Below are 27,109 nucleotides of genomic sequence, written 5' to 3'. Positions count from 1 at the left end.
GGAGATAGAACAACTTCCAACTGAAGTTGAAATTGAAGTTGCATAAAGAATGGTAGGTGGTGCTTCTCTTTTGCTACGATGAGATAGCATCATCTTACTAGCAAATGTTGCTACGTTGATGATACTATTTGACTTTAATGTGCATGATATTTTTGTCATGCTATTTTAAATCCGGTCCTACAAGCGCATCCAAGAATAACATGTGGATTGTTATCTCAGAATTGTCGGTGGATGGTGAGCGGGGTCCGTTTCAGAAATTGGGTTCTGTATCTGAACTCAGGGAACACACAACACACACTCTGTCACTCAGACATGGACAGATACAAAGTCATATGTGCACAAACAGACTAGTTGAGAGGGAGAGGACATGCTAATCACACTACACTAAATTTACTGCAATGGTTCTTTGTTTTGTACTGTGGAAATCTCAGCACTTTTTGTCTGAACAGGAAGTTCTGCTTTTGTGTTTTTCATTGAATGTTTATTCTATGAATTGAGCTGTATTTTATAGAGGTGCAATTTCAGAATTACTTTGTGTACATTTTGTAAGTTCGCTTATTTCATCATGTGTTGAAATAAACCCATGGTCTATTATTTACATTTAACATCTCATTGCAACATTCTTTTCTCTTTTTTTAAAGACTTGAAAGGACTTGAAATTCAAAGTTTCAGACTTGTGACTATACTTGGACTTTTACACCAGTGACTTGAGACCTAACTCGTGAGACTTACTTGCAAAACAATGACTTGGTCCCACCTCTGCTTCTCTCACCCCAACCGGTCGCAGCAGACCGGCCGCCCCTCCTTGAGCCTGGTTCTGCCGGAGGTTTCTTCCTGTTTAAAGGGAGTTTTTCCTTCCCACTGTCGCCAAAGTGCTTGCTCATAGAGGGTCATATGATTGTTGGGTTTTTTCTCTGAATGTCTTATTGTAGGGTCTACCTTACAATATAAAGCACCTTGAGGTGACTGTTGTTGTGATTTGGCGGTGTATAAATAAAATTGAATTGAATTGAATTGGATTGGTGTAGTGTTATGTATAAGTCTCGATTGTAGCACTGTGACATTTGATAGATATTACCCAATATGTGTGGCTGTAACTGCAGCATCACAGCAGCATCACAGCTGCAGCGGCTCTTTAAAACGGTTTCTTACTGCCTTTGTTTGTATTGACAGAATATAGGCATGATATACAGACAGCATATAAGGAATGATGAATGAAGAATCTAAACATCCTGACACGATTTGTTCCCCCGGTTCAAGTCACGGACAAACAACATCCAACAGTTGTTTATGTTTTTGAACCCATTTTGCAGAGGGATTAAAAAATGTATTGATAGCAATGTTGAATATTATTACACAGGAAAAAAAAACAACTACATGTAAAATAATTACACCGTGAGCCTCTGCCTTTCTAAATGGAGGGACAGTAACTGCGTGTGTATATGTAAGCGTGTAAAACCTGCAGATAGTCAGATTAACAGTAACAGTATTTTGTCTCTATCTGCCATTCTGCAATTCATCTCATGTAAACAATAACGTGCGCACAGCGTGACGTGAAAAAAGGCACATACATTTGACGTTGCGTGATTTAAAAAAATCTCCGTTTTCGGTGATTCGAAACGCCGTTTACGTGTGAACGAAACAGCTGCGTTTTCAAAAATACCCGTGTAGGTGTGGACGTAGCATAAAAGAGTTTGTAGTTTATTTCCTTACTACCTGTAATTTATTGCAGATTCCTTGTATTTGCTTAATTGTTTACTAAATGTTTGAGGTGTGAAATAAACCGCAATGGAGCAAAATATGGATGTGTGTGGTTGGAGGGTGTGCGCGCGTGTGTGCGTGTGTGCATGCGTGCGCGCATGCGCGCGCGAGGGGGGGGGGGCGCGAACATTTTTCCTATAAACAAAGGGGGGCCCAGCAAAAAAAGTTTGGGAACCACTGCCTTAATATGTTTTATGTGTGTGTGTGTGTGTGTGGGGAGGGGGAGGGGGCGCCAGAGGGAGTGTTCGCCCAGGGCGCCAAACAGGCTAGGACCGCCACTGTGTATGGTGGTGGCTTTTATTTCAGTGTACCAGTGTGTGTGTGTGTGTGTGTGTGTGTCTGTGTGTTGATTCAATGAGGCGAGAGAAAGACTGGATTAACACTGTGTCCTTTTTAGTCCTTGTCTCACACAATGAGCCAAACATGTGAGGGAGGAATTAGAGAGAGGCAGGGAGGGGTGTCACAGGAAAGGAAAACGAAGAATTACCCAAAGCACCCTCCATCGTCCATACAAGACAACCCTTCACACCAAGGAGTATTAACGTGACACATTTTATTGTAAACCATTTCTTACAGTCATTTTTTTTTTTTTTTACATCGCCCATAATGAGTGTGTTAACTCATTTTGAAAATCAGTGGATGTGATAGTACTGATGCTGGCCCATTAAGTGAATGTGTAAGTTTAATTAAATTCAGACCAACACTGTTGGACATTTACCAATTCTAGTTAACTGCAGACGGACAGATGGATGTGTCAACATGCCATAAACTTGCAGGTCCTTCGGCCAGATGAGCAAGAAAAACAACAAAAAACATCAGTTTTGATGAAGAATCCAAAAGAAAATTTGTGTTTGTTTGAATTTGAAAAATTATTCATTAAACTTTAATTCTTTTTCTTTTACCCTTAACAGACAGTGAAATGATAACGAGTAAAGTTACCATATTTAGGATCAGTTTTTAAATCTGGATGCTTATTATAAAGTTGGATCTGATGTGTGTAAAAACTGTTACATTCTAATGTATAATAAAGCAGGTGGGGTCGTATCCTGCTGGACTTACTGCTTGGTTTGGTTTTCATGTGTTAGGTTTACTATCCAGTGGGTTTAGGGACCAAATCTATATGGTTAGGTTTACAAAAAAAATGAAGTTTGGGTTTACTCTCATGGAATTAGAGGTAAGAGTACTGCATGCGTCACAGCAGTGGTCCCCAACCCCCGGGCCACGGACTGGTCGTTTGGTACTGGGCTGCGAGAGTTGAGGCTCGGGTGTGAAATTCATGGTTTTTCAATTCAATTCAATTCAATTCAATTTTATTTATATAGCGCCAAATCACAACAACAGTCGCCTCAAGGCGCTTTATATTGTACAGTAGATCGTACAATAATAGATACAGAGAAAAACCCAACAATCATATGACCCCCTATGAGCAAGCACTTTGGTGACAGTGGGAAGGAAAAACTCCCTTTTAACAGGAAGAAACCTCCAGCAGAACCAGGCTCAGGGAGGGGCGGGGCCATCTGCTGTGACTGGTTGGGGTGAGAGAAGGAAGGCAGGATGAAAGGCTCTCCCTCCCATTCTACTTTTAAATACTCTAGGAACAACAAGTAAGCCTGCAGTGCGAGAGCGAAGTGCTCTAATAGGGTGATATGGTACTACAAGGTCATTAAGATAAGATGGGGCCTGATTATTTAAGACCTTGTATGTGAGGAGCAGGAATTTGAATTCAATTCTGGATTTAACAGAAGGCCAATGAAGGGAAGCCAAAACAGGAGAAATCTGCTCTCTCTTTCTAGTCCCTGTCAGTACCCTTGCTGCAGCATTTTGGATTAACTGAAGGCTTTTCAGCGAGTTTTTAGGACTTCCTCATAATAATGAATTACAGTAGTCCAGCCTGGAAGTAATAAATGCTTGAATTAGTTTTTCAGCGTCACTCTGAGACAGGATATTTCTAATTTTAGAGATATTGCGCAAATGGAAGAAAGCAGTCCTACATATTTGTTTAATATGTGCGTTGAAGGACATGTCCTGGTCAAAAGTGGTTTTTATGGTTTGTATTGGGGTTTTTTTTTGGGGGTGGGTGTTAATCATTTTTATGATTAACTCGGTTTCCCTGGGTCTTTTCCCATGTGTTATGAATAAATCTTTTTTTTGTTTTATGCTGGTTTTATATTGTTGTATTTATCCGCGACATCTTAAAGGCTGGTCCGTGAAAATATTATCGGACATAAACTGGTCCGTGGCGCAAAAAAGGTTGGGGACCGCTGCATTACAGGACCTGTGCTAAAGGATAAACTGCGGGTATCTGTAACAGATAACAGCAGAAACATTGGCTAAACAGAAGTATTCAACAGAGCACATAAAGTGTTGTAAGTCACCAGAACATACATTTTACTATCACTTATTAGCTATAGAATAATAAAACAATATATAACTGATAAATATATTGATTTTAAAAAGTTATACAATAAATTTCCCCTTGTGGGACTAATAAAGGTATATCAAATCAAATCAAATCAAATCAATCAAATAGATTAAATAAATTTGAATGAAAAACTGCCGTGCAGTCCTCTGCATCCATGGCAGTGCAGTGCCACTATAGTCCACCTGAGGGAGCATGTTACTTTGCTTTGATTTTAGACTGCTGCTGAAATCGCTGCAAACATTGCAACTCAAAAGCCGGATCAACCACATATGGTGCAACTCTACAAAGTCACATTTCAAAATGAAGCTGACCTGTGACACATGCCTGTTGGATTTGTACAGATAATTGCTGGGCCAATTAAACTACAATGCACAAGTGTCTTTATGCCTGTTTTCCCTCAGGCTCTTTCCAAGAAAAACTTATAACGTCTAGGTGAGAGTGTTCTGCCATTTTCCCACAGCAGCACCTCTAATGAACACACGATTTAGTTGGGGCTTGTATCAAACAAAAGCCCCAGTCAACAGTAAATTATACTTATTTTATGTTAGCTTAAATATATTAAAAAATGTAATAATCGTTCATATTATGATGCAGTTGTACCAGCTGTTGCTTGTCCTTTCAGGTTGTGCAATGCTGTGTTCTCGGTTTCATGTTAGTTTTATAGGCAGCTCAGATAAAGGCTTCTCATGCGAAACACTAATTATGATAAAGCTTCAAACATTACTAACTGTTGGGAAATATTTCAGTATGGAAAAAATGTTGATTGTTGCAGAAGTGTTGTGTTTTCCTTCTTTGCGACATGACACATTGCTACCAATCCTGTGCCTCACAGACTGACTCTTCAACCTCTAACTCTGTGGTATAATAGAATCCTACAATTATGCTTCTTTTGTATGTAGTTTTTGTTCCCTTTGAATATTTTCTCTCAAGTGTTGTCAAGGGGATAAAAAAAAATAAAAACGGTAAATTATTAAGCATTGTATGTTAAAGGTAAGTTTGATGTTAACTCTCTGGTGGCTGGTTCTTCAGCTGTTGCTATTTTGCACAGTGTGCACCAACTACTTACCTCCATCCAGGAGTTTATGTTTTTGGTAACGTTTGCATGTGTGCACGCGTGTTATTTTGTCTGCACATGCAAACATGATAGCTCAAAACGTTTTGAGATAATTCATTTATTCTATTAACATTTTGTTTACATCCACTAAGGTCTTCAAGGGCACGTTACTGATTTATTGGTTGCAAATATATTAAAGAATATGAGTCTTAAAAGTGTGGTGTGTTCTGTCATCGTATACAAAGTATCATATAACGATTTAAAATTAAGCACAATAGACTGATGTGAAGGTCAAACTGATAATAATGCCACTGTGATGGACCGACCAGTAAAGCAAAATTAGACACAGATTAAAGTCCATAAAAAGTTTTTTATTTAACCCAAAAAACAAACTTTAAATTATACAAAAAAATTGAAATTCTGGGCCCATAAAAGAGGTCAAAGTAACAGAACTCTACTCAAAAGCTGGCAACAAACAAACTGACCCACCTAAATGAGACCAAGGGGAAACTTAAACAGTGTGTGATCAGCCCACAAAAACAAATAGGCTAGACACAAAAACCTGACTGAAACTAACATAAGAAATTCCATTTCCCGGGATGATCCACAGTTGTCGTTTGATGCAATTTGCAGGTCTCCATATAGGCTTGCTCCGCCACTTTTCCACCTCTTAAGTCATCAACCAAGGGACTGGGAGCAGCTGCTACTGAGGTAACTCAGAAAACAAGAAAGATGAAATGATACACATAACAGTGTAAACTAAAAGTGCGCACTTATTTTAGAAGACAGTATTATTTGATTGTATACGTAAATTAATTCTAAAGCGGAATGAATTCTTACTACCCTGTAAGGAATGTCTTAAAGACTTAAAGACCTGGATGGCCGCTAACTTTCTGCTTCTTAATTCGGATAAAACTGAGGTTATTGTATTCGGCCCTGAAAATCTTAGAAACATGGTTTCTAACCAGATTCTTACTCTGGATGGCGTTACCTTGGCCTCCAGTAACACTGTGAGGAACCTTGGAGTCATTTTTGACCAGGACATGTCCTTCACTGCACATATTAAAAAAATATGTAGAACTGCTTTTTTCCATTTGCGCAACATCTGTAAAGTTAGAAATATCCTGTCTCAGAGTGACGCTGAAAAACTAGTTCATGCATTTATTACTTCCAGGCTGGACTACTGTAATTGGGCGACCATGGCTCAGGGGCTTGGGAAGCTCATCTGTAACTGGAAGGTTGCCGGTTCCATCCCCCTGCTCTCTCTGTCCTGGTCGTTGTGTCCTTGGGCAAGACACTTCCCCCCACCGCCTACTAGTGTTGGCCAGAGGGGCCGATGGCGCAATATGGCAGCCTCGCTTCTGCCACTCTGCCCCAGGGCAGCTGTGGCTACAATTGTAGCTTGCCTCCACCAGTGTGTGAATGTGAGAGTGAATGAATAGTGGCATTGTAAAGCGCTTTGGGTGCCTAGAAAAGCGCTATCCAATCCATTATTATTATTATCCATTAATCCATTAATTCATTATTATCAGGAAGTCCTAAAAACTCCCTGAAAAGCCTTCAGTTAATCCAAACTGCTGCAGCAAGAGTCCTGACAGGGACTAGAAACAGAGAGCAGATTTCTCCTGTTTTGGCTTCCCTTCATTGGCTTCCTGTTAAATCCAGAACTGAATTCAAAATCCTGCTCCTCACATACAAGGTCTTAAATAATCAGGCCCCATCTCATCTTAATGACCTTGTAGTACCATATCACCCTATTAGAGCACTTCGCTCTCACACTGCAGGCTTACTTGTTGTTCCTTGAGTGTTTAAAAGTAGAATGGGAGGGAGAGCCTTCAGTTTTCAGGCCCCTCTTCTGTGGAACCAGCTTCCAGTTTGGATTCAGGAGACAGACACTATCTCTACTTTTAAGATTAGGTTTAAAACTTTCCTTTTTGGTAAAGCATATAGTTAGAGCTGGATCAGGTGACCCTGGATCCTCCCTTAGTTGTGCTGCAATAGGTGTAGGCTGCCGGGGGGATTCCCATGATGCACTGAGTTTTTCCTTTCCAGTCACCTTTCTCACTCTCTATGTGTTAATAGACCTCTCTGCATTGAATCATATCTGTTATTAATCTCCGGCTCTCTTCCACATTATGTCTTTCATCCTGTCTTCCTTCTCTCCAGAGGTGTGTACTCGAGTCACATCACTTGGACTCGAGTCAGACTCGAGTCATTAATTTTACGACTTTAGACTTGACTTGAAAAATTGTTGTAAGACTTGGGGACTTGATTTGAACTTGAACCTGTTTACTTGAAAAGGCTTGATATTTTACCACAAATCTAAAATTTGACACACATATTATATAAAAAAGTGTGCACCATTAATTAAATTCATTCATTCTTACCACACTCCGTACGTATGTGTGCATGAACTGTAGCACAGCCAATCAAATCAACAACATTAAAAAAAACCAAAAACGAGTAATTTCTTTCGGGTACATAAACTACGAAGTAGTCAACAAAAAAACGAAATGCAATATGCAAAAAACATGTAAGATGAGAATCACAGACGGAGATAGAACAACTTCCAACTGAAGTTGAATTTGAAGTTGCATAAAGAATGGTAGGTGGTGCTTCTCTTTTGCTACGATGAGATAGCATCATCTTACTAGCAAATGTTGCTACGTTGATGATACTATTTGACTTTAATGTGCATGATATTTTTGTCATGCTATTTTAAATCCGGTCCTACAAGCGCATCCAAGAATAACATGTGGATTGTTATCTCAGAATTGTCGGTGGATGGTGAGCGGGGTCCGTTTCAGAAATTGGGTTCTGTATCTGAACTCAGGGAACACACAACACACACTCTGTCACTCAGACATGGACAGATACAAAGTCATATGTGCACAAACAGACTAGTTGAGAGGGAGAGGACATGCTAATCACACTACACTAAATTTACTGCAATGGTTCTTTGTTTTGTACTGTGGAAATCTCAGCACTTTTTGTCTGAACAGGAAGTTCTGCTTTTGTGTTTTTCATTGAATGTTTATTCTATGAATTGAGCTGTATTTTATAGAGGTGCAATTTCAGAATTACTTTGTGTACATTTTGTAAGTTCGCTTATTTCATCATGTGTTGAAATAAACCCATGGTCTATTATTTACATTTAACATCTCATTGCAACATTCTTTTCTCTTTTTTTAAAGACTTGAAAGGACTTGAAATTCAAAGTTTCAGACTTGTGACTATACTTGGACTTTTACACCAGTGACTTGAGACCTAACTCGTGAGACTTACTTGCAAAACAATGACTTGGTCCCACCTCTGCTTCTCTCACCCCAACCGGTCGCAGCAGACCGGCCGCCCCTCCTTGAGCCTGGTTCTGCCGGAGGTTTCTTCCTGTTTAAAGGGAGTTTTTCCTTCCCACTGTCGCCAAAGTGCTTGCTCATAGAGGGTCATATGATTGTTGGGTTTTTTCTCTGAATGTCTTATTGTAGGGTCTACCTTACAATATAAAGCACCTTGAGGTGACTGTTGTTGTGATTTGGCGGTGTATAAATAAAATTGAATTGAATTGAATTGGATTGGTGTAGTGTTATGTATAAGTCTCGATTGTAGCACTGTGACATTTGATAGATATTACCCAATATGTGTGGCTGTAACTGCAGCATCACAGCAGCATCACAGCTGCAGCGGCTCTTTAAAACGGTTTCTTACTGCCTTTGTTTGTATTGACAGAATATAGGCATGATATACAGACAGCATATAAGGAATGATGAATGAAGAATCTAAACATCATGATACTCTGACCTCTTCTTCAGGGTCAACTAAGGTCAGTTATTTTATCTTTAAACCAGCGCTTAAAATTCTGCTGCTTTTGCTTGTATTGGCAGAATGTAGGAAATGTTACATTGGACCTCTGACCCTGCTTTTATATTTCAGGTCTGCCTTTCTTTCAAGTTGCCCCCAAATGTGCTATGAATATGTTTACAGCTCTGCCTGTTAACAGGATTCTTTGCCAGCGCTATAATCCTCAAAAATCCTTGGTGGTCCCTTTTGTTGCACATACGTGGTTTGCAACAGGTGTGTCAAATACAAACATTCTTCTGTTATTGCCACCACAGTTATGTACTCTGTCTCCCAAGTTGATAAGGCAACAGCTGGCTGCTTCTTTGTTCTCCATGATACTAAGTAGTGGTGCAACGGATCACGGTTGATCCGTAATCCGAACCGATCCCACTCCACGGTTTGGCACGCAAGTGATCCGAAGATTCGAAAAAGAAGAAAAAAAAGTATGTGTATGGTGTGCGTGGTGGGTCTGTCAAGCGATAGTTATGGCCAGTGCTAGCGGTCCAAGTGGAGGAGCAGAGGAGTTTGCGGTATTTAAGCAGCCCTTTGCTGCCCAATCTGACCGGGGTGTTTAGCAGCAGACGGGAGGCCAGTGGCGGTCCTAGCCTGTTTGGCGCCCTGGGCGAACACTCCCTGTGTAATAATATTCAACATTGCTATCAATACATTTTTTAATCCCTCTGCAAAATGGGTTCAAAAACATAAACAACTGTTGGATGTTGTTTGTCCGTGATTTGAACCGGGGGAACAAATCGTGTCAGGATCAGCCTGATATTATTTGTATCCCACTGTAACTTTACTGTATAAAGAGCTAACATCTCCAAAATGTCAGGAGCAGTTAGTCATTACAACAAGTGTTTGTGAACTAAAAATCAAGAATGTGGGATACTGTTTGTCCGTGATTTGAAGAACCCAGCACGTGGAGACCTACCTCGGCACTTGTGCAGGTGAAACCAAAGGGAAGATATGCTTCACCATATTTTCTAGTCTTTGGCTTAGAATGAAGTTGGTTTGGAAACATATTCAGCAATGCTCCATCTCCTGATTTGCGTTTGTGGAGGCGCCCCATGCTAGCAGTGTCCAAGCGTTTTGTTTTTTTTGTTTTTTCCTTTTCATGTTGCGCCCCCCCTGCAATGGCTTTGCGCCCCCCCCCCCCCCCCCCCCAGGGGGCGGGCCCCACACTTTGGGAAGGCCTGTATTAAGGATTGTACATTAACATAAAACTGTTGTAGGAACCATACTGAATTTCACCAGAGAAACACACACACACACACACACACATATGAAGAGAGAGAGAGTATGCATTGTATGCAAACGGCTACCAAACAGCCATCATAATTCGTCATACAATGAGAACAGGACAAATCAACAACTGACAATGACTAATTAATATTAAAATCTGTAACATAATGTATTGTTTGGAGTTTAGTCTGTTACTGTTACTATTTTTACCATTTCTTCTTGGAGCAACTGTAACCCACATAATTTCCTTAGGGATTAATAAAGTATTCTGATTCTGATTGTTTCAGGATGACCTGCCATTATCCAATGACACATCTGCTTACCTGTATCTTTTGCTCGTTTCTCCTCCTCTTCTTTTCTCTTTTTTCTAAACTGAGGACCTGATGGCTTTGAACTTTTCTTGTCCATCTTCCATTGGTTTTAATTTTGCACTCCAGTATGAACACAAATCCCCCAACCCGAGGATCACCACAACATAACCTAATAAACCTACACCTTAGTTCACAGATTCACTTTGTCTAAGGTGTATTTCTGGGATTTCGCACAACCCAGGATTCAAATCATGAATACATAATGGGCTTGGATTGACAACATTATGAATGAAATGTGCTCTATTTGAAAGCAGCCGGCCCCTCCCCTGTCGACGGGTTGTGTGTGAGACTTTGAATCATCAAACTGTAAATTATAAATTTTAAATTGTTATTGATCCCTTTACCCCTAGTCCTAAAGTGTATATTTATTTTCTTACTCTTCTTATATTTATTGATTGTTTACTTGCACTGCTGTAACTGGAGCCTCGTCGTCTCGTCTCTCTATATACTGGACTGTAGCGGAGATGACAACAAAGTTTACTTTGACTTCAGCAGCGAGCAGGCGCACCGAGGGCTCTCGCGCTCACTTTTCGCTTATAGAATTTCGAAAAAATATCGGTGCAAATTATAAGTCTGTATCATGATGTCTGGTGTTTTCGTGTTTGTTGGTTTGTTTTTATTTTGTTTTATTTTGCGAGTTGGTTATTAGATGCCGCTCCAGCCAGCCAGAGAATCCCCCGCCGCCCCGCCCTCTCCTCCCTGTGCCGCAAGCAGCAGGCGCACCTCGCAAACGGAGGGCGCCCTTACTCCCAGCAAATGGGCGTTAGAAAACCGATCGGTACCTATGCCATTCCCAATATGCGCTGGCTGATGTCGGGGCAGCATGAGAACGAGCAATTTTTTTTTTCTGCCGATGCCCGTGATGCCGCCCCGGGCTACTGCCCGTGTCGCCCGTATCAAAAACCGCTACTGCGGGAGGCCGTATTCCGTTGTGCAAAACAAGGGGTTTAAACGTGCTTGAGCCACGCTATGATATCCCGTTGCGCGTCCACTTTAGTGGCAAGATCGTTCCAAGCATGTATGAGCAGGAAAAGTTTAAAGTTATGGCTGAACTGTCCCAGGCATCTTCTGTTGCCCTAACTACTACAAATGGGTGGACCTCCAGGGCAACGGAAAGCTACGTGACCGTGACAGCTCATTATATCACAGCGGAGTGCGATATAATGAGCGGTATGTATTATTGTAGGGTCTACCTTACAATATAAAGCGCCTTGAGGCGACTGTTGTTGGGATTTGGCGCTTTATAAATAGAATTGAATTGAATTGAATTGAGTGGTAGATACAAAGCCCTATACTGCCGAGCCCGTTCTCACTCCCGAGGCGTAACATCCCGACGTTTTGTCACGTCCTGCGGCGTTCCTGAGAAACGCGAAAGGTGACCTTCCACGTTGTTATGGTACGCGGCGGTTTCCAGCCCTGTACTGCAGCCCTAAACTTAACCTTATCACTAAGCCTAACCATAACCTTATGCCTAACCTTAACCATAACCTTATGCCTAACCATAACCTTATTCCTAACCTTAACCATAACCGTATCCCTACGCCTAAACCTAACCTTATCCCTAAACCTAACCATAACCTTATGCCTAAACCTAACCATAACCTTATTCCTAACCTTAACCAGCACTTTAATGAGGTGAAATAGTGTTTTCTAAAGCGATTTTAAGGGAAAAAGCGAAGATGTGTAGATTGAGTCCAAACGGTTCTCATGTGTCTGCAGTTTTCCGATGTCGTGACGTAGGAACGCCTTGGGTGCCCGAAAACGTAATATGTTGACGATTTGTCACCTAGCGTAAAATGTTACGATTTGGGAGTGAGAACGGGTTGTACTGCCCTATATTGAACCATAAATCTTTTTTTTAATAATTGCGTGGAATGAGTCTTGAGTTGAATGTTTTTAACAGGCAAAAAATACTTCAATAAGTAAATAAGTAAATGTTAAATTTTTGTCTTTTTTCTTTTTTTGCTGATCCGAAAATTGATCCGATCCGTGACTTAAAACCGTGATCCGATCCGAACTGTGAGATTTTTGATCCGTTGCACCACTAATACTAAGGTATCATTCATTCAGACTTACAGTACCATGTAGTACTCCTCCTATCAGTCACATCTGCAGCCAAGTCTGAGTCACCGTAAGCTTGTATTCCCAGATCCTTGTTACTTTTCCTGTAACACTCCTGATTGTTTTTACGGCAATGTTCCAAAGTTGGTTCTTTGAATTGCTGCCATAGCTTACTTAAAACGAAACTCAAATCTGGTCGCATGCAAGAGGTCAAGTAAATAAGGCTACCTACTGCCTCTCTGTACATCTTGGCATTCTTCATTTTCTCAGCATCGTCATTGTAGTTCAACTGTTCATAAGGAGTTGATCTTGGTTTACAGTCTCTCCTGCATTTTACTTACATATCTCTCTTGTGACATTTTCACACAATCTTCTGTTTGCTCAAAATCAACACTGAGAAAATGTTTGAGTTTACCCATATCTTTCATTTTGAACCCTGCAGTTAGCATTCCCTTCACAGTTTTTAAAACACTTTCATCACTGGCTACAATAATAATATCATCACCCCATACGATGAGGATCACTTTGTCTTTTCTTGTTTTCCTTGAGTAAACACAATGATCTGCAGGACTCTGCAGGAAATAGTCATGTCATGTCCTGTTCCAGCAAACTTGTTCACTGCTTACTTTCTTCAGAGAAATCAATTCAGTAAGGCTGATAATTCTTGGTTTACCTTTTCCAGCATAATAGTCTCTTAATATTTTCATTGTCTTGCGGCCATCAGCAGCAGCTTCTCTCATCAAAAGTGATTAACTATAGGCCTGGGCATTCTTATCTTTATCGTCCTCGTCTTCACCATTACTATTCCATTTTAGACCTTGTAGTCTAAGACAGCGGTTCCCAACCCCCGGGCCACGGACCGGTCCGTGAGTCGTTTGGTACCTGGCCGTGAGAGTTAAAGCTCGGGTGCCAGATTTATGGTTTTCAGGGTTTTTATCGTTAACTCAGTTAACTATTTTGAAAGGATTATTTACACGTTACCATAGCGACCAGAGAGCATTAAGGGGCAGAGAGGAGGATGTTACTGTCTGTGTTGTTGATGCATTTCAGGAGGACGCTGCTAATAAAGTTACACGATTACACAGTGAATTTGCGTTTATTATTATATTTACAAAGTTCCACACTTTTTGTCTTGGTCGTATCATTTTATTTTGTTGTATTTATCTGCGAACCTTACCATGTTGTCTGACATTAAACCGGTCCATGGCGCAAAAAGGGTTGGGGACCGCTGGTCTAAGATGTGCTAAAAATGTTGTCTCCCACAGTTCATAATTCTTCTCATCTCCATCAAAAATTAATGAGGTTGAATAAACAGACCGTCCATTGGATGCTGTTTAGTGTACCCACCCCCAAGGCCCTATATATAAGTGTTGTGAGAGTGTAAGTAATGTGGAGGTCTAGGTTGTGGAATAAAATTGAGGCACAGGTGGCCAGCAGCGGACAGAGGAGGAATGCCTCCCCTGCACGTCAGTGACACACCTGTACCTCAAGGCCCTGCATGTGTGGTGGTATGATGGAGCGGAAAGAGGGAGGCAGTTGGGAATGGGGAGGGAAGGATTGGGGCGGGGCAAAGCACCTCCTCCCTTGAACCAGCTCCCCTGCTGACCCCGGTAGGCAGCCCCATTCTCTGGAATCCACCAAGGGCAGGGGACCCGGCCCCATCCGCAGCACCGCCAAGCCCCACTGAGCCCAGGGTGGCCCACCCAACCCCACCGCAGAGGAAAATTACACCCACCCCAACATTCAATCAACTCCCAGACTACATGAGATAATAGACAGCCAGGTTGAGTTCATCCTGGCTGTCTGTGCTAGATCCCTCTTCCACTTGCAGAGTGAACTCCTGGGGAGCAGAGACCCCTGCAAAGGATGGTAACAAAGTTACCAAAACTTAGCATTTTGTGACTTACTTTTGGAAGCAGGGAAATCATAGTGTGTGTGTGTGAGCTGGCCCTGCCCCTTTGCGAGTATGGTGGTCCAAATGTGCCATAATTGTGTCTGATGAGGCATCTCTATGCCTTTGCAATATGGGTATGATAAATGTGTATTATGCTTAGGCTATCAAGATGCCATGCTGACCAGGGAAGCTCAGTCCTGCATGGACTGTTTCATATTACCAGCATGTAGTAGAGAGGCCCATGCTCGCTTTTTTGCCTCTAAACATGTCAGCTAACCACTTCCCGACATGCAGGGGTGGCTTCCAGGTTTGATGCCACGCAGCTTTTGCACCCTCAGCTGCAGGTGCCGTTGCTGCTTTATTTTAAGGACCTGGTGTGCAGGCAGTTTGCCGCCCATGCTGCTTTGCACAGGTGGTCCCTTGCCTGCATTAGGTTTTCCAACATGCACAGCCAGGAGCAGATTGCCTGTGGGCCACTTCTCCCAGTGGAACAGGCCCTCGTCCCATTCTTTGCTCCTACTACCTCCATCCTTAGGACATGTCCTAGCAGGGACAGATTATAGACTCCCTGCTGGCTAGGCTGCACAGGATCATGTCTAATAGCCAATTCGGCATCCATTTTGTCCCTCTACCTGCGTCACCTGCTCCGTCAGGAATGAACCATCGGGTCACATATCTAGCTTGGCCACCCACTTTCAGAAGGCTAAACCACCAGCCCTCCTCCCCTGTCTTGGATGCTTGTGCATGGTGAGGAAGGTGGATGTCTCTTAAGCAATGGCGGAATGTCTGGGCCCTCGGGCAGGGACGCTCCCCCATCTGTTGTGTGGCCATCCTCCAGCTGCCACTCCCTTGCCCTCGCCCTAGGCAGGAGTCAGTGAAGATTGGTTTTCAGGAGGAGGATGCCCATCCTTTCCTTCAAAGCTGTGACCTGTCCAAAGGACAACCTCTGGCTAGCTCCCCAGGAACAAAGTCAGGCCACGATTAAGTCTTGGTGTTAGGCAGGGCTCTGGGGACCCTGTGGCTCCTCCTCAGTGCCACAACAGCATGTTGTCCACCTTCTAAGGGCTACAGCCTGAGTGTAGCAGCCAGCTCCTTTTTCGGGAGTGGGTGCTGGGTGCCCCTCAGCAGCAGCCTTCGTCTCCGTGGTCACCTTAGCATCTTGCAGACCAACCATAGCAGGCTGCTCTGTTGTGGTCCTTGCTTCTGCAGGACTCCCTCAGGCCAGTCTTGCATTTGGCAAGAATTTCTACTAATCTTTCTCACAGTACAATGACGCACTTCAAATTCTTTGGAAATTGCCTTATAACCTGGCCCAGATCAAGGAACTACAACAATTGTTTCCCCTCCTGTTCCTGTTAACTCACGGGCTTGTACAGCTTGCCATTTCTTTGTTTGTGTACATTTTCTTCTTCTAGCATGTCACATTCATATTACATACCAAAGTAATTAAGTAACAAAAAAAACCAAAACAATTAAATGACATAAAAGTTCCTGTTTTTCGACAGTTTTTCTTTAAGTCAGGAAAAAATGTGAATGATCAAAACTCGTTTTGTTATAAGCTTTTTTTTATAAACTCGAAACTCTGTTTTATAATTATGACACAGTCGGTGCAATGAGCAACCAGAACTTTTTCTGGAGTTTACACATTTATTTCTTACAAGTTAATCCCAAAGAATCGTGCTGACAGATTTCTTTATCACGAAGAAAAACAGACTTTTTTATAAGAAAATATCTCCAGGATTAAATGTGTAATTAAAGTTTGTTTACATTGGCAGAAAGAGGAGTTTCACTGGTAATACATGAGTTTGACATTCATATCCTGTCACCAAGGCTGTTAAACATTCACATTTTTCATCTGACGGCTCTTCCTCTCAGTCACTGCTGTAGATTTGTAAAAAGATGGACCGATAAGAAATGCCTCATGTTTCTCAGAGAGTCTCACAACCATGCTTAATAAACATTTTGTAGCAAAATTAAGTAAAAGTATGTGCTCATTTATGCTTATTTATCCATGTAGATATACGAAAACTGACAACAGATGAAGTTGTGATCCACAAGCAGCAGAATCAGAACAAATGCAATGGTTTAATTAGACTTGCATCACATAATGTACATACATTCCTTTGCAAAATCAAAACAAATGAAGCAGACTCAAGATGATACTCAAAACACAGTGCATATATTTTATTATCAATTTGCAGTGAGATATAATATCTACCACATTCTTAAAATGAAAGCAGAAAGGCTCTGATACTAGAGAAGCATGGAGAACAAATGCTTAATTCCCACAGTGACTTCATTTTTTTCTCCCCTGTCATCTGTCCTGTGGTTTTCCTTTTTGGTATTTCCCGGATTTACTTCCAGCGACCGCCAACCTTTCCTTTGCCGTGACCTTTTTTGCTGGAGGACAAAGAACAGAAGAAATTAAAAAAGAAAAAAAAAAACAGGAAGAAAAAACAAGAGTAAAATCTGACTATTTGTATAAAAGCGGCTACTCACAATTTTTGGGCATGTTGGATTCTGTTCAGCAGCACAATGATCTGCAGGAGGCACACAGAAACACCATTAACATATTCTGTTGAATAGAGTTTAAAGTAAAACGCTGAAACGTGTATACAAATTTTTTTTACACATTGAGCTTTTTTTATTTTTATTTTTACTTTCTAGTTGTATTTATTTATCAAAAACACATCTTTGAATTGACTACTATTGTTGAGATAGTCTACCTCAAGATGTACAGCAGGTTATCTGCCACGGTTGATGTTCAGTCCCTTGCTACTCCAGTCTGCATGTCAAGGTATCCTTGGGTAAGACACTGAACCCTGAGTTGCTCTTGATGGGTTTGTTGGAGTGTGAATGTGAGCTAGAGAGCACTTAGCAGTAGAAAAAAAGGGCTCATAACAATGTTTGTTTGGATGAGAGATGTTGTATACAGCACTTTATTTGTGGTCTTCTTTTGCGGCTGAACTTTGGTCGGAGCTTGATGAAACTTGCAGTTTTGAAATCTGTGAGATGTTGGCTTTTAGAAAATTAGTTGTTTGCCTGGTTAGATGTGGTCGGAGTTAACACGGGGTTCACTTGTTTGTGTGTTATGTTAATTTTGTGAAATTATGTAACTGCTCTTTTAATGGTTTGTTGTTTTCACTGCTTTTGGTGGTCATGGAAATGGTTTATATCAGAAGAATCAGAATACTTTATTGATCCATAGGGGAAATTATTTATATGACCTTTTAGCTAAGATTCTGAGGTTTCGGTGGATATCCCACTTGTCTACTTTACATAACCGACCTCATGTCACAGCCGATGAAACAGAAAGGCTTCCATTTTATAATGTTCACTAACATATGCACAGTGGAAAGAGCAAAACTGGCAGGGTAAAGGTTCGTCTGACATTTAAAGTGATGAAGTTCGTTTGCAGTATTACCTCATATTTCTGGTGTTTCATGCACTCCATGAAATCAAACTTCTCAGATTCCAGCTGGTAGATCCAGTTCCACATTTCTTGGGCCCGTTGCCTAGAACGCAGAGTTGGTAAAGTTAGAAATGATCTTCCTTTACTTTAAGTCAGCGGTCTCCAACCTTTTTTGCGCCATGGACCGGTTTAATGTCAGACAATATTTTCATGGACCGGCCTTTAAGGTGTTGCGGATAAATACAACAAAATAAAATGATATGACCAAGACAAAAACTGTGGTATTTTGTAAATATAATAATAAACACGAATTCACTGTGTGATTGAGTAACTTTATTAGCAGCGTCCTCCTGAAATGCGCCAACAACATTGAGAGTAACATCGTCCTCTCTGCCCCTTAATGCTCTCTGGTCGCCATGGTAACGTGTAAATATTTATTTCAAAATAAGACACACAACTACAACACACGAAAAGACCCAGAGAAACTGAGTTAATAACCCTGAAAACCATCAATTTCACAGCCGAGCCTTAACCCTCGTGGCCCGGTACCAAACGACTCACGGACTGGTACCGGTCCGTGGCCCGCGGGTTGGGGACCGCTGCTTTAAGTCATTTAAGTGAAAAATAGTTAGAATTACTTTTTGTAGCAGGCTACACATTTGTAGTCAGTGACTGTGGATTTGTCTAATTAATCTAGCTAATTTGGTACTTAGCTACCCAGTTTTATCAGCTGTGACCTGCTGCCTGATTAAGCTACATCCATACAGACAAGACAATCATTTATTGCTGCTGAAATGATTCTACAAACCACTCATTCATTGGATCTTTGAGCTTTATAAATACATTAAAACATTGTGCTGAAATCATGACATTATTGCTGCATCATCACTATCTTGAGTTTCTGGAAAATGCTTTAAGAAAAGGTGGGCTGCTTTATAGTGAAGTTATAGTAGTTATTTTATTATAATCACTACTTAGCTGTCTGCAGTCCCAACTGGAGGAGACTCACTTTAGCCCGTCCTCTCTCAGATTGTCGGTGGCTAGTGGCTCCCGTCTATCAGCCAGAGTTCTCTTCTTGATCTCTCTGCCTGTCAGGCGCTTCCCTTTCCTCGACTCTGCCTGGGACAGAACACATATGTTTCACAGTTATTCTATATGTAAACACTTTCTCCATATCTCATCATCACCATCACACCCCAGACTGACAACAGCCATTTGTCTACCTTGGCCAGGAAGCCTCCAAAGTTCGCCCCCATTCCAGACAGCACTTTTTTCTTTTTTGCATCATCATCAGCTTTTCTCTTGGCCTCCTCTTCTTCTTTTCTGTGACGCTCTTCCTGTCAGATGAACGAAAATTGAGCCAGAAACACATTTGGAAACTGTATGGCTGACCTGAGAGGCACGCTGTGGTAAAATTTCCAGAGAACTGAACTGACATTTGGTATTCTTAATTCAAAACATACAGTACTGTGCTAAAGTCTAGAGCACGGGTCTCAAACTCCAATCCTCGAGGGCCGCTGTCCTGAATCTTTTCCATGTGTCCCTGCTGCAATACACCTGAATACAATTAGTAGTTTATTAGACTCTGTAGACCTTGACTGCATGCTGATGTTGCATTTCAGCCATTGGATTCATGTTACAGCAGCTCGTGAGTGAATGAACATGGTGCAATAAAAGTACTTTTAGAAGTACATTTTTCCAAACACTTACATATACTTGAGTAGGGTTAGGGGTTGCCACCTCACCATGCAGTCAAGTTCTATAGATTCTTGCTAATGACCTACTAATTGTATTCAGGTGTGTTGCAGCAGGGACACATAGAAAAGATTTAGGACAGCAGCCCTTGAGGACTGAAGTTTGAAACCTCTGGTCTAGAGTAACCCCTCATTTCTTTATATTCTGCTTCCAAGGAGTCAAGTGGTCTTCAACAACAGTTCCCTATGTCTTTAGACATTGGTTTGGTATCATTTATTTTCAGTCAAGTTCTTGTACCTGACCATTTTTGGAGGTCAGGGTTTTGCCACTTCACACTGATATATAACACGTTCAATCATAAAAAAGACAGTGAGTTAGGTTGTCTCTACACATAACCTACAGTCAGCATAATTTTTTTAATTGTATCTTTAGTATTTGTATCTTTCTATCAGCCTGTTGCAAAAACACATTTGTTCTCATTTCTTTAGTTGAATCTCTAAAAATTACTAAAGACAACAAATCTTGACGGACATAAAAATTTATTTTTGCACAATATTCTGTGGAATAGTCGCTGTGATGAAGCCACTTTAAGGAAAGGATGGGCAACGGGGAGAAGAAAATGAAGAAGCTGGTGGAATAAAAATCAGTGGCAATGGGTGTTATGGAGTGATGGATTCACGGGAAACTTTTGATTCAAACTGTTGTCGATAAGTACAAGGGAGGTCAGGAGAAAGGTACTACAGTGAGGGTCTACAGTCCGTCTGTTAAACTCACTGGAGTCTCTGTCATGCTTTGGGGCTCCATTACAGCCAGTGGTGATGGGGATCTTGTCAGAAATGATGGAATTATGATTGTAGAAAAGTACAGTCAGATTTTGATCCACCATGTTAAAACTGTTGGAAAGCATCTGACTTGCAAGCTAACTGAGGATCACCGTGACAGAGAATGGGGGAAAAAGGCAGACAAACATCCAAAGACGAGCTTTGAATATCCTTCAAGAAGCCTGGAGATCTATTCATTAAAACTACTTAAAGAAATGACAAGAAAACCTAAGAGAGTTCAAACTGTATTGACCAAATAAAGTAGTCACACCAAATATTACCTTTCAAGCTCATTAGAACTGTACAAACTTTGCTTTTGTCTAATATTATGTTTCAATAAATTGGCACTCCTCTTTTTCTACAGAAATATAAAGAAATTCACAAGGGCTTGAGACTTTTGCACAATAATAATTTAAAATTATGAAGCACCGTATATTAAAGGTAATTTCACAATTTGGCTAACTCTATTAGCTTTGTCTACTTGACCTTTAAAGAAAAGCTGGAAATGCCTTCACTCTAAATATTTACAGTTATGTCAGAGTGTATGTTTGTTACCGCAATTCTGTTCTGTCTGTCCTTCTCCTTTTCTGCTCTAACCCTCTGGATCTCAGCTCTCTCTGCACGACGGCGCTCCTAGAGGACAGCAAAACATGTAATATTAAGAACAACACAGAAGAAGCATTTATCCTACACATGATTCATTTGTTGGATTTGACTGCTTTGAGAGGTGTTGGTAGCAAAGTAAACTTACAATTCGTTCCTTAAGAGCAATGAGTTCTTCCTCGTCCTTCTTCCTCTGCTCAAAGTGTACATCGATCAGAGTGTGTAGCTCCAGTAAGTCTTTCTCCATACGTTTTCTGTGGATGTCCTGGGGGAAGAAGAATGTTTCTGTAACTTAGAAAAAGATTCAGGGTCAAGTACAACCACTTGACCCATAATGCATTCTTTTTGACTTTCAAAGGGACTATCAAGAGGAGATCCACGCAAGATAAAACATGCAAAGACCACATGCTGAGGTCTGAACCAACCAGCTGGTTTGAACCAAGAATCTACTTGCTGTGAGGAAAGAGTGTTACCAGCTGCACTACAGTGCTGTACTGGCCAGAAACTGTTTTTCAAATAGTTTACCCAAACTTGAAATTCTTGGGACAGTTACAGTTTTCAGAAACTGTAACATATCTGTTGATAGATCTTAGATAGACTACAGGATGCAGGAATAATTAAATGTAACGGGAAGATTAATGTTTCTGGCATAATAACAATAAATAACATTGTATAATTTGACGCATGTGCACAAAAAGATGTGATCCTACTACCAGTCCCTGAGGAACACCGTATTCATAGAATAGAAAGATATAATATTATACACTGAGTTTCGATTCAGATGTGGAAGAACAATCTAAGCCACAGCGCTTAAAAGAAAATGTCCTTAAGAGTCCTGCAAGAGTATGTACACAGCGTTAAAGTCAATTTGCACACCTAAAACAGCAGCAAGTCTCAGATCCAAATCTATCGCTATTAACAATCTTATTCTTGCCCTAGCTGGCATGCGTTTGGCAAAGGGATTGGATCTGGTTACAGGCTAAGAATATGCGAGGACAGTGAGGGTAGAGCAAACAGAAATAATTCCAAATTAAAACTTGATTAAGATTAAGATGACTGTGATTGCCAACTTAAAAGTGAAAAGTGTAAAAAAAAAAAAATTAAAAAAGGAATATAAAGATTGTGGTGGGCGTGGTTGCGGCATGGCTGCAGTAGAAGCTGACGCACCGGAGCTGCATCAGCTCATCACACCGCTCTGTTTAAAGTACTGGATCCTGAGGGTGTGGGGGTGTTGTGGGTGATGTGTGCGGCTGGCAGCGAAAGAGCTGCAGCCAAGTTTGTGAAATAATAATTAAGTGTGCTGAAAATTATGAAAACGTGGTGAGGTCTGCCGTGGATTTATTACAAAGATGTTTTGGTTTAATATCATGTTTATGACTTACATCAAAATCCACCCTCTCTCCTTCAGGAATCTTTGGGGGAGCAAGTTGTGGCACCATGGGTCTGAAGGTAAAAAATACAAGAGAGAGTCATAGTGAGACTGCAGTTCTTTAAATGAACAGAGAACATCTGTTTTCTGCTATAAAACACAAAAGAAAAACAGATGGAGTGAACATACTTGGGCTTGGGGCGCTCTTCTTCTGATTTAAAGAGAGACAAAGATAAAACAAATGGCTATATGAGTAAAAAGTGTTTACAATGACTGGTTGTCGTTAGTCAAATACAAAATGTTGCATTTAATACACAGCAAGCATGGGAGTGAGAAAGAAATGCAACACGGGTTTTTTAAATGTTATAACAAAATGTGAAATAATACTATTGAAAAACCTGGGCTTGGGTACACTAAACCGCTACATGAATTTGGCCACATAGTTTGTATTAGGCTGTCTTGGAAGATTTTACCAGAAAATGAGGCATATGGAAAGTAATAACTTAGGAAACTAAATAACATAGCTTTCAAAGGCTACAGTTAAAACTGTTGAGTCCAGTGAGAACCACAAAAGTTAACCTGCTCTCAATGTGTTAGATAATTAATGACGTAAATACGGTGCCAACTTGAGAAGACAGTGATGAGTGTGACCACTTCAGGGAACTGCACGCCTACTAGATCTCACCTTCCTCCTGGGCATCTTGATCTGAAGGACCATCCACATAAAGACACAGTGAAGGATGGAAGGATGGTAACATGAAAATATGGAATGACAAAGGAGGGTTAATTGTGGGTGAAGTGTGAACATGAGGAAAGCAAGAACGAGAAGGCAGAAACCAAAAAAAGCAGTAGGAGGGAAAAACAGTGGGAACAAAAGTTGAAAGAAGAACAATACAGATGAGTAAGAAATGAAGTTGTAAAGATCCAGAAGAAGGAAGTGTAAAACAAGAGAAAGTAAAAGATAAATAAATAAATAAATAAAATAGAGGAAAAAAACGTGATAAATGAATGGGAAAAGAGGTGTGAAATGACCAGAAGAAGCTCCAGGTTATATCTGGTGCTGCAAGCTTTAGCTATTTTTGGAATATATATCAATTACCTTTCTAGCTAATACCTGGATTAGAGTATTTATATTTGTACTGTAAATACAAATATACATCCAAGACTGGAAACGTGGAAACAATGTTTCTGTAAGTTGACACTAATAAACTAATTTTAGTGGTGCTGGTAGCTAGCTAGTTTTTTTTTTTTTTGCTCTTGGGCTAAGCTAACTGGCTGTTAGCTGTAGCTTTTACTAAAACATGGAATTCTATCAACCTTCTCATCTAACTCTTAGCATCCAAGTAATAAGCACATATTCCAAAATGCTTAGCTATTGCTTTAAAACTATCATTTCCCAACATGCAACTAGAGCCAGTTCTACACTGGCACATGGTGGCTGTGGGAAATGTAGCCTTTTGGAATATTCATTATTATTTATTATTGCAAAATGCAGATGTTTTTGCATGCATTTTGACTCATAAACGTTCTCTGAGGTCAAACTGATTTCATAGGTTGAGTTGGAAACGCAGGAAACGCATCTATACACTTTGCACTGCGTGTAATAATGAACGCCAGAATATTTCGAATGGTTCCAGATGAAGAAATGAAAACAACACAGTACAAGTTTTAAAAGGAAAACATTTTCCAAAACAGAAGCTTCATATAATATTATAATGTTTTACTGAGCTTTTAAAACTGAAGTAATGTGCTTCTTTCATGTTATAAGTATCCAGCTGGTATTCAAATGAATTCTATCCATTTGTATCAAGCAAACCCAGCTTCTAAGGACAGCTTCTGTAGCTTTAGTTGCTAATTACACAGTGGTTACACTTAGCTGCTAACTTGTCTAACTGCTATGTGGTACTGGACAGTAAAAAGTTTCTTACAGTAAAGTTGTGGTCCGTAAAACCCCAACAATGAACTGAAAGTCACTAAATTTCGGAGCACAGGGCAATTGCAGAGTTTGTAAAATTCCCAGTTCATTTGTTGTTATGAGCTAAGCTTGTCACATTATACATAACTTGATCCAATAAAGCAATAAAGCAACATTTATTACTGCAGCTTTAAACGGCACACTCTACAAATAAATATTATATTTAGCTTCTGTTTTGAGTGTTTGCTTCTTTAAAACACAGATTGCAACAGCAAGCATATATGCATATATGTGTGTGTATGTGTGTATACAGATAGATAGATATGTGTGTGTGTATATACAAGTGGTGTCTAAACTAGCCTGTAGGGCTAACTCTGAATCATTTATAGTTTTCAGTCTGCTGATAAGTGAGTGACTAATGAAATGAAATGTGGTAAACTTGAGACTTAAGCTGGTGTGCAATCACCCTACCTTGATATTCTTGTTGCTCTGATGGTCCATAACAACAACAGCAGAATATTAGCCAACAATGTTGGGAAACAAGGGAAAGAAGGACACAGGGAAAATTGATAGGTCAGTTCATCCCCAACTCCCACATTTATGAATAAGAGTGCTTGACCAACTCCTTGAGAGCATCTCTGGAGATTGAGAAAAGTTCTCATCCATTCACAATGGAAACAGTTTTTCCAACACCTTACCTCCTCCATCTTCCTCCGCCTGCTCCTCCTCCTCCTGCTGCTCAGGCTCAGCCTCCTGCTCCTCCTCAACCTCTGGGAGAAGGAAAACAAAGATAAAGAGTCAGATATGTGTACAATAGTACAGTCACTATATTACTATATGTGTCTGATTTAATGTGTCTTGTCCACGTTACAGACCCATGCTGATTATATAGAGTGTATTTAAAAGGTGGACATGTCTTATGAACAAACCAACACAGGGTTGGCCTGCTGTAAAGCGAACCCTGGTTTGTAGACTTTTTTTGGCACCAACAGAAACAATAATGGACAAAGTGATCATGTTACAAATGACACCATAAGCTAATCAGGAAAGCTTTTACTGAGGTCTTTACATTTAACTTACTCGACTTCAAAGAGTATATTTTTAAGGCATAATGGTTTTACTGCACTATGCGTGCGACTGATATGGACCGATCTGACTGAACTTACCCACTGTCTGCTCCCTGGAGAGGTGAGAAAAAGGATGAGAGAAAAACAATATTTATCAGTAGACCTGTCAGCTCATGGATTTACACTAGTGTAAAAGCTGAGAGGTGACATCAAATGAAAAACTCTTGTAAGTTCTCTTCCACTCACTCGTATTCTTCTTCTGCGTCTGACATGCCTGCAACAAAATGAAAATGCAGGATGATGACGCCAAGATGTTAAACATCAATGCAAAAGATTTTTTCCAACTGATTGCATAACTAACTAATGCATTTTTATAAAAAAAGGAGTGCAGTGATTAATGTTTTTATTATTAAAAAGAAAATATTATTATCTCATCTTAAAATATAGGACTAAATACAAAAGCAAATTGAAAGTCAGGGGAAATGGTAAAATGAACCGGCACTTATGTCTCATTTTTGACTCTAATGGAGCACCTGGAGCTCTTTTTACTACAAGCCCCACACACTCTGGTGAAAGCACCTTGGAGCCAGTTGGGCTTCCATAAGAGCCCAAAGAGACGTTGCTATGCAGACTAGAGGAGCGGGGATCAACTGACTCACTCTACTTTCTGAGCCACAGTCAAAAATGATTAGTTGGATCACTGAAAGAAGCATAAAAATCAAATCCAATAAAGTGAGAACTGCAATGATCCTGTTGTTTATACAGTTATATAATTTTGCCCCATTTAAAGCAGAGCCTACAAGGACAAAGGAACCCTTTATTCCTTCAGTACTTTAGCATGGAGACTGATGGTATACAACGGGCTGCCCAGAATTAAAACAAGCAAACAAACAGGGACGTCCAAAAACTATGCAATTTATCTTGGACGATGAAAATGGATAGAAAAATTAAACTTTAAAAGGGAAACAACAAGTTTTTAAATGGCTACCAGGGGTGAAACGTGAAATTTCAAAACAATGTTCTTGTCCTGTAGGTGTGTAAAATAAAGCAGCTGTCTGTGAACACTGTGCTGCTCGGTTTGTAGATTTAAAATTTAAAACAGTCAGAAGTATTGAGTAAGTACATTTTTTTCTGTCGTGCCATTTTAATTTCAGGGGATTCTTTCTATATTTTGTTTTAAAACAGGGAAGATAAAAATAATTAAGTCTTAAACAGTTGTCAAGATTTCCTTTTTTGATTGTATTTGATATTTAACTGCACACCAAATGTGACAGATGAAGAAAACAAATATGAATACATATAAATATATATATAACAGATATAAAATCTGCTTTTGCTGGACTATGGAAACAAAGGACCGTTTGTCATCCTCACTAAATCACAGGTGACTAACATTTCTGTGCTCCTGCGATTAATCACTTTGGAGACAGAAAAATACACAATCCCCATCGTGACGCTTTTAGTCATACACTATCCATCTGAGCTGCCATTGTTCTGACATAAAACCCTGCACAGAGACAAACATTCACAGTGGGTGTGCGCTGACACCTTCCTGGCAGGGGGACACGTGGGAGATGGATGGAGT

General features: G+C 40.4%; 1 protein-coding gene across 6 annotated transcripts; it reads right to left on the bottom strand.

Moving 5' to 3' along the window:
• Window positions 1-16,823: 16,823 nt before the first annotated feature.
• Window positions 16,824-25,212, bottom strand: LOC134625254 (troponin T, slow skeletal muscle-like). 6 transcript variants are annotated; one of them, XM_063470463.1, is made up of 12 exons: window positions 25,156-25,188; window positions 24,929-24,946; window positions 23,228-23,248; window positions 22,732-22,750; window positions 22,556-22,616; window positions 21,322-21,438; window positions 21,126-21,203; window positions 19,278-19,391; window positions 19,064-19,173; window positions 18,067-18,157; window positions 17,142-17,182; window positions 16,824-17,042 (listed from the first exon to the last, which is right to left on the bottom strand). In XM_063470463.1, the coding sequence occupies exons 5-12, from the start codon at window positions 22,610-22,612 to the stop codon at window positions 16,997-16,999; spliced, it is 654 nt and encodes a 217-aa protein (XP_063326533.1). In that variant the 5' UTR covers window positions 22,613-22,616; window positions 22,732-22,750; window positions 23,228-23,248; window positions 24,929-24,946; window positions 25,156-25,188; the 3' UTR covers window positions 16,824-16,996. The 6 variants fall into 6 exon arrangements, with proteins under 6 accessions (XP_063326533.1, XP_065326498.1, XP_065326497.1 ...); XM_065470426.1 differs by having other exon boundaries at window positions 22,732-22,753; window positions 25,156-25,181; XM_065470425.1 differs by lacking the exon at window positions 23,228-23,248 and having other exon boundaries at window positions 22,732-22,753; window positions 25,156-25,212.
• Window positions 25,213-27,109: the final 1,897 nt, after the last annotated feature.

This window comes from Pelmatolapia mariae, linkage group LG4 (assembly GCF_036321145.2).
Source record: "Pelmatolapia mariae isolate MD_Pm_ZW linkage group LG4, Pm_UMD_F_2, whole genome shotgun sequence".
Classification (NCBI taxonomy): domain Eukaryota; kingdom Metazoa; phylum Chordata; class Actinopteri; order Cichliformes; family Cichlidae; genus Pelmatolapia; species Pelmatolapia mariae.
This window is presented reverse-complemented; position numbering and strand designations above follow the sequence as displayed.

What these genes read in the sequence shown, in the direction of transcription:
- LOC134625254 (XM_063470460.1), bottom strand. Translation starts at nt 23,300, where the DNA reads ATGTTACCATCCTTCCATCCTTCACTGTGTCTTTATGTGGATGGTCCT. An exon ending in TTGGAGGCTTCCTGGCCAAG is followed by an intron (nt 19,174 to 19,277) that starts GTAGACAAATGG and finishes GTTCTGTCCCAG; the next exon opens with GCAGAGTCGAGGAAAGGGAA. An exon ending in ATCCAACATGCCCAAAAATT is followed by an intron (nt 17,043 to 17,141) that starts GTGAGTAGCCGC and finishes TTTGTCCTCCAG; the next exon opens with CAAAAAAGGTCACGGCAAAG.